The sequence below is a fragment of the Anabrus simplex genome, chromosome 1 (genome assembly GCF_040414725.1).
Source record: "Anabrus simplex isolate iqAnaSimp1 chromosome 1, ASM4041472v1, whole genome shotgun sequence".
Classification (NCBI taxonomy): Eukaryota; Metazoa; Arthropoda; class Insecta; order Orthoptera; family Tettigoniidae; genus Anabrus; species Anabrus simplex.
This window is the reverse complement of record NC_090265.1, coordinates 996,640,511-996,648,917: the sequence shown is the minus strand read 5'-3', so window position 1 is coordinate 996,648,917 and position 8,407 is coordinate 996,640,511. Positions and strand designations below refer to the sequence as shown.

General features: G+C 40.9%; 1 protein-coding gene across 1 annotated transcript in view; it reads left to right on the top strand.

The window, feature by feature from the left end:
* Positions 1-7,675: 7,675 nt before the first annotated feature.
* The window catches only part of LOC136875488 (inner centromere protein), a 283,305-nt gene continuing 282,573 nt past the window's right edge, over positions 7,676-8,407 (top strand). Inside the window, exon 1 of the mRNA XM_067149035.2 lies at positions 7,676-7,905. Coding sequence (XP_067005136.2) covers positions 7,825-7,905 — 81 coding nt within the window. The 5' untranslated portion in view covers positions 7,676-7,824. The remainder of the gene's footprint in view (positions 7,906-8,407) is intronic.

Sequence of the window (8,407 nt, the reverse complement as noted above, 5' to 3'; positions counted from 1 at the left end):
TGCTGAGTTGGAAATTGCTGATTGGCGGGCATGGTATTTGAGTAGTGGAAAAGTGTAGGAGGGTGAGTGACCATCAGTGGCGAAGCTTGGGGGGAATCTAAGAGTCTCAGATTCCCCAGACGAAATACGAATAATAAATTATTGATATAAGGCACGAAAATTATGTCTAATAAACTTAATGGACTTCACGGCTCTCCGATCTGCCGCAAAGAGAATAAGTATGATCTGCCGCGCTACTCGCAGAGCACTGAGCCTAGCCGTTGAGTCTGGCTTCAGCCAGACTCTTACCTTTCTGCTAGCGGGCGGGGCTTTTACTGGTTGCTATGACAACGTATGACGACATGAAGCGGTAAGTGCTCGCTTTGAAACCTAACTGGGAGTCTAGTCTCCAAGTCGCGAGTTACGAGTTAATGTTTACGTTCTGATCTGTTGATCTGTGAAGTTTACAACTTATTATTAGTGGTCTGTGTTTTGTGAAGAGTTGCCAGCATTTTTAAAATCCGTGTATAATGAATGAAAGTAATGATCTTATTACATACTTGCCTCGAACTCCATTTTCTTCTTTGTCTTTCGAAGAAAAATGTGCCCTGAAAGACAAGCGGCCACAGTTATTATTGAAAATTGTGCAAAAGGATGGAAACCAAATAAGAACTTTCCAGTCCCAATGGTATAAGGATTATACATGGCTTACAGGAAGTGTGACAGATTGTAAGTTTTATTGTTACATTTGCATATTATTTGGAGGTGATAGTGAATGGAATGAGGGTGGCATCAGTACCCTAAAAAATTTTCATAGAAGAGCACGTAAACACCAGATTTCAAAAAGACATATTCAGAACAGTGAGCGTTTTCTTCTTCTCGGCAGGAGTAGAATAGATCATGCGGTATCAGAAGCGGCTCGTCTTGCAGCTCTAAAGCATAATGAGTTAGTAAATCATAATAGACGGCTTCTTGGCAGGTTAGTTCAAGTGGTGTGTTTTCTCGGAAAACAAGAACTTCCATTCCGTGGGCATGACGAGAGTAGTGACTCCGTAAATAAAGGTAACTACCTCGAGAGCTTGGAATTGCTAGCACAAGAAGAACAATTCATGAAAGAGCATCTGGGAGCAACTTCAGGATTTTTTAATATTTTTTTTGCTACGGGCTTTACGTCGCACCGACACAGATAGGTCTTACGGCGACGATGGGATAAGAAGGGCCTAGGAGTTGGAAGGAGGCGGCCGTAACCTTAATTAAGATACAGCCCCAGCATTTGCCTGGTGTGAAAATGGGAAACCACGGAAAACCATCTTCAGGGCTGCTGACAGTGGTATTCGAACCCACGATCTCCCGGATGCAAGCTCACAGCCGCACGCCTCTACGCGCACGGCCAACTCGCCCGGTAAACTTCAGGATTTAAAGGAACTTCGAGTGACATTCAGAATGAAATTATTGACAAAGTGATGAATGAGGAGATTTAGAAATAAATTTCTATTTGTGAATTTGTATCAGTTCAGGCGGATGAAACATTAGATATATCTTGTCAGAATCAGATGAACATTATATTTCGGTATTGTGTTGGTTATAACGTTCACGAGAGGTTTGTGGGGTTCTACGACGTCTCAAAAGATAAAAGTGCCACTGGACTGTCAGCCGTAATATTGGATGTCTTACGAAAATGGTGCGTAGAAAAGAAGTTAATATGTCAGACTTACGACGGGGCTTCCATAATGGCGGGTTCTACAGGGGGTGTTCAAACTATCGTAAAGCAAGTTTGCCCACATGCAGTGTTTATACATTGCTATGCACATAAGCTTAATTTGGTACTCTTGTATGGAGCAAAAGCTATAAAGAAAATGCGTCTCTGTACTTATGATTTGACTGCCTTCCATACATATTTCAGCAAGTCATCAAAGAGAACTCAAGTCCTAAGAGATAAAGGCTTTAAACTTCTCCCGGCATGTACGACACGTTGGAACTTCCACTCCAGAGCAACACTAACAATAGCATCCCATTTCAAGGACTTGAAAGAAGCTCTTACACACATTGTTGATAAAGATGAAGAATGGGATGGCGAATCTGTTAATGGTGCTATGGGACTGGTTAAGAGATTAGATGACCCTAATTTCCTCTTCCTGTTGTGCGTCTTCAACAAGATATTTTGCTACACGGATCATTTATTCAAGGTGCTGCAACCAAAATGCACATCTAATGTAAATATCTGCAACTATGAGATAAAGCAAACCATAAATAACTTAAAAATCTGAGACATGAAGAAACAGTGAATGAATGCATAGACACCAATAAACCTCTCAATACCGCAATGGCAACAGAATCATTTGTAGTGCCAACCCTCGCAGCATTAGCATATGAAATAATTGATACCACCGTGGTACAGATGGAAATACGGTTCGTTGACTTTGAAACTTCCATTTTGCAGAATTATTGGATGAGAATCAATTTAAGGCTTACAACACAAGTTTTCCCTCAATGAAAATGAAACAACTCCTAAAGATGTGCCCTTTTTTCGAAAGTGAACAACTGACAAATGAACTTGTGAATGTGTACTCTGATGAAGCTAAACATCTACCTCCACAAATACTGCTAAAATGTATGTTGGATAATGGTCTGGACAAGGTTTACGAAGAAACAACACGTTTGGTTCGTTTAGTTCTCACATTTCCAGTGACAACATGTTCGAGTGAAAGAAGTATGAGTGCGCTAAAACGCATAAAAGCCTTCCTGAGGAATTCAATGACAAATAGTAGACCATGTAATTTAAGTACACTTGCGATAGAGAAATCTCTATTGCACGAACTGTCAAATAATCAGAGCTTCAGGGACCGTGTCATTGATGCATTTGCAGAGAGAAAGGAGCGCCGCATACACTTGCTGTATAAAAGAATTTAAGGTAAGCTTGAACAATATTCTTAGACTCCCCAAGTAATATAGCTAGCTTCGCCACTGGTGACCATACTCTTCTTTCTTTCATTAATTTGCCGCAAGTTCCTGGTTATTATTGTTAATGTAGTTCTTTTCTACTCTGATGACGGGCGGCCAACATGTTGTCAGGGGATGTGGGGTGTGGGCAGAGTGTCACTGTCCAATCAGACAAAGTGTCGCCTAGCGGTGGCACTGAGAACTATTCAGTCGCCCGGGGAGTTTGACGCGCTCACTTCGCTCCACGAACTGCTGTGTTGTCGAGTAGATAGTGTGCATTGGGTATTACAAAGAGGAGCTTGTTTGACGAGTTTGTTTTAGGATTCTTCTTCTTTCATGAGTCATTCTTGCCACGTCCTTTACTGCATTCTTCGATTAACGTGTTAGTGGCATATGATGTGACGTTAGTTTGTTTCTATTCTATCGTTTCTCTTTGCTTTGCTCTGTGTTGTTTTTTATATAAAAAGTGCACAATATATATCTTACAATGGCGAAGAGGAAGGAGATAAGGAGCCAGGGTAGGAAAATGATCAGCAATGTTCATGAATATTTTCAAAAAGAAGCAGAAAATAGTGGCCCTTAGTGAGTTTGTATAAAGTGCAGCAGAGAGTGTCGGAAGCTTTTCAAGTTAGTACGCGAACCGTTCAGCGTATAGTAAAGGAATATAAAGACAGTACCCAGTCATCTGGTTCCATCTCATTTCAATCACCGAGCAAACGAATCAAAAAGAACTCTATAACAAAGGCAAACGACGGATTCCACAAAGATGTAATTAGAAGAACTCTCCTCAGTTTTTACGTAAAGGGTGAATACCCGACACTGAACAAATTACGTGGTGATTTAGAAAGAGATATACAATTTAAATGGGGAGTTACTTCATTGGAGGATACTGAAGTCTATGGAGTTCAAGTATAAAAAAACCAACGACGGGAGAAAATTTTTAATGGAGAGAGCTGATATAGTAACAGCCAGAGTAACATTTTTGAGAAAAATGCATCTCCTGAGGAATAAGGACCCATCGCCCCATATATTTTATTTAGATGAGACTTACTTTCATCAGAATTACGCTCCAACAAAAATCTGGCAAGATAAAAAGGGTACAGGAGGTTTAAAAGTTCCTGTAGGGAAAGGTGGACGAATTATTGTTTGTCACGTAGGTTCCAGTCGCACTGGTTTTCTACAGGAATGTAATTTGGTTTTCAGGCCAAAGGTGAAATCGACCAGTGATGACTACCACACTGATATGAACGCCATGTTTTTTAAAGAGTGGTTTTTGAAGTTTTTAGACGCTCTTGACGAAAGGAACATCAAAGACGCAGTGATTGTAATGGACAATGCCAGCTACCATTCAGTACAGCTAGAACGAATTCCTACAACGAACACATGAAAAGCTGATATTATGTTGTGGTTATCTGCTAGGAATATTCCTCATGACAGCAATCACACCAGACTCGAACTTTTTCTCTTGTAAAAAAAATTCAAGCCAAAGGCAAAAACGTACGAAATTGATACCCTTGCTGACAGAATGGGTCATACCGTTGTTCGCCTGCCACCCTGTCACTGTCAATATAACCCCATAGAGCTGGTTTGAGGAAACATTAAAACGTTCAAACTAACTGACGTCCAATCTTTAATGGAAGAGAAGCTAGATAAAGTAACCGCACAGGAGTGGAAGGCTTGTATGTCCCATGCTGAAATATTTCAAGAGGACGATTACAAAAGGGACGTGGTATTGAACACAGCCATGGACGATATCATCATAAATCTGCAAGAAGACAGGCACAGTGAGGAGTCGAGTGACGTGGTTATTTCCGGTGACAGCTCTGGTGACGATGGCGGGTATCGGGGTGGTGTAACACGGATCCTTCAGCTGGAATAAGGTAAGATAAAGTAAGTAAATAAGAAAATGTGTTGTGTAACTCTGTACTTTTGAACGAATTGTTTTTCGGTCTGTTGTCAATGCACATGTTATATGCATTATTAATTAACTCGTATCATACTACATCGAAGAGATAAGAAAATAATAGAAATAAACAAAAAATAACATAAATACAAATAATAAAACTCATCCACAGGCCATTCTCGAACTATAACATACGAAGCTCTGTATTTCATTTTTATGCGGATTTCAACACAACTTGAACGCGCGCGTGCCCTCCTGGCAACGTTGTAGTAGTGTCCTCTGTCTCTCTCCCTTAATGGCCTCCCGCGTCATGCTGGATTGGTCGGCCCCATGCTTCCCGCTTCCCCTGACAGCATGTTGGCCGCCCGCCATCAGAGTAGAAAAGACCTATAACTCATTTTAAATGACTCGAAGAGTTCTTGGCGTGCGATAGATTAACCTCAACAAATTCACATAGCCCCATAATTAGGCCAGTAAATAGTGGCTGGAGATATCGCAGGCGTATCCGCGTAATTGATCAAGTTCATCAATAGGGATGGATTAACTGAGGTGTAAATATTATTCAAGCACGTGGTGCATTCACTTTCTTGGATTTCACGTCCCAAAGAACCACACACACTAGTGCCTGCGAAGCTGTTACCAAAGTGGCACACACTGAATCAGGGGGCGCATGAACATTTTCCAGTAAATCAGGTATCATTGATTCTGTTTAGTCAAGTCTGGAAGAAGATATCGAGGCGAAAATTGTGAATTTTGTTGTGCATGACGCTAATACCTTCGGTGAACATAAGAATAGCGGATTTCAGAATTATCTTTACGGAATTCTGAGCAGCCCGTGAGTCAGTCATGTCACTGCTCCCTCTTCCACTCTCATAGCCGTAAACATGGCTTCAAATGGATCTGCTGAACGGCCTGTGCTTGCACATGAGAAAATTGTTCTGTAGAAGATGAACAATGAAATGAAAGAAGAAGTTGATAATCTTCTTCCACCTCTTTTCCCACACCTGTGGGGTGTAAACTGTGTCTCTCATATGTGGATTTTCTCCTATTTTACGGCCGGATGCCATTCTTAACGCCATCCCTATGCGAGGCATGTAATTACTATTGCGTGTTTCTATGGTGGTTGGTAGTCTGATGTTTTGTCTGTATTTGAAGAGAAGAGTGCTGGGAGAGACACAAACATCCGGTCCATGAGCCAGTAGAATTAATCAATCGCTATTAAAATCCCCGTCCCGGATGGGGATCGATCTCGGTGCACTCTGAACCAAAGAACTCAACGTCGACCAGTCAACCAAGGAGTCGGACAGTGGTAATAATAGCTTGATGTGTTGCTTCGGCATGTTTTTTTTTGTATTGGGAGCTTTGGAGCTTCTTGTATCTCTTCAACGTATTGGCAGAAACTGTCGCATGGGGTTGCATGGATGAACAACACATGACTTAATTCTCCGTCATCAAATTTTTTGAACATGAGAGTATTTGTTCTATGCTTGTCCGCCATAGGACGAGTAATGCAGAATCCAGCCTTCAAAACCTGCTGATCCAGGAGGAAACTTCATTTCCTTGTAATGTCTTCACCATAAAGTAGGCAGGCGAAATCATTTATTTCTTCGCCATTCCATGAATTACAAAGCATATAAATTTGTTGGCGAGTTGAGAGTTTATTCAAATTTCTTCTTTATAGACTCCCTCTGCTTCGACAAGTCCATAGAATCTCTCTCTCTTCTTTATTGTGGAGCATTCGCTCTTTAACTGCCATTTCGTCCCAAATAAGAGCAAACTTTCTTCAGATCATTCTGCTTGCAATCTTTCCTTTATTAGAGGTGAAATACCTGTTCCAAACTTCATCGCTCCTGGATACCTTTCTAATGTACTACCTACTGAAGATGACTATATTAATTCTGATCTCTGTCCATATTCGTAATCTTTCGGAGAAGCAATCCGTTAACAAATACAGTCCCGTATGACACATCATACATTACTAGCCTATTTTCCGCTAATTCTTTCTAACAGCACTATTGCCATTTGGTGCTGCCGCTTACCGTGTATTTGTAAACGCACTGTTTGAGTTAGCGCCATGTTATAACGTTGTAATCAGCGTCACCAACTTAGCTTTTCCCGCAAAATCTGGCTTATTTACTCCAATGTTTAGCGGCAAAATAGAAAAGTTCGCGCTGTAGTTTTTCCCTCGCTAAATCTAGCTTATTTCCTTCAACGTGCCCCATGTGATATGGCATTGTGCTGCCCGCCCCCCCAACCCAGTGTGAAATAAAACGCACGCACGCACACACACTTTCTCTCTCTCCCCTTGTAGGATGTTCTAGCAACAATGAAACTAGGTATGATCATGGCAGATGACTCACCACTGGTCCAGCGGGAGCATGGAATGTGCCTTTATGATATAATATTAAGACATTCCTTTTCATACTTCAGTTTTACTATCGTCCGATCACTTCACAAAACTTCCTTACTTGTGCCAGGCTCACTTTCATCTATCCTACCCGAACTCCCGTGGTCAACTTTTGTTCTTTTCCGACCCCGAGGGTATTAGGTCACGAGACCTAGGGAGTCTTTCAGTTTCACGGCCTTCCTTGTCCTTGTCTTTCTTTGGCCATTGTCGTTTTTCATGACAGGGTCTAACCTCACTGCTGCCATCTTAACCACGTGGGCCACGGAATTTGATTAAGTACCGGTAACCGCTGACAAGATGATAGCTACCATCTTGACAGGTCCTAAGCACGTGCACTTGTTCTGACGCTGAATTTGGAACGTAGTAAATGAAAATTGTGTTGGCGACGCTGGTTGTAATGTGAATTGAACAGGCAGTGTAGGCAGCCATCGAGTGGGTATCGAGCAGGCGGTGGCTTAGTAACGTAATAACGGATCTCTACCGGGTAGATTTGAAATTTAAATTTGTGTCTAAATTATGGTGTTATAGCTAGAATATTGAAATTTTCTGTTGAGGATAGTTGTTTTGATCGTTTGTGTGCCTTTAAACCGAGAAGATGCTGAGAAAGGAGTTCGATGAATTGCTGGAAAGAATAGGAAATGAAGTGGAGTCTTTGATGCCCAGGTTCGACTTGCAAGTAAGTACTGTGGTGGAGTGAGTTGCCAGTATCATATTGTCTTTCAATGGATTGGCATCAGGAGAAATTCAAATGAATGTGCAGCATTTTATACGGACGTGACTGCAATAATCGTATTTACATTGCAAATATAGTACACCTTGGAGAAGTGTTGTATTTATTTACATTATTTACCTGGGTTGTCGTATTGAAACGTTTGAATTAATTCGAACTAGGTATTGGTAACCAACTCGTACAACAGTTCAAGTTATTTAAAATATCTTAAGAGTACGTTTCTGGGAATGTTAATTCTATATTTGCCCCTAAAATATTAAATGATTTCTAATCATTATTTTAACCATGGTCAAATAAAGGGTACATAGGACTGGTGAAAAACACAAACAATGACCTTTAAAAGATGTATATTTTATTGTTCAAATATAGAGAGATCAAATACTTTTTTTTTTTTTTTTTGCTAGTGCCTTTACATCGCACTGACACAGATCTTATGTCGACGATGAGT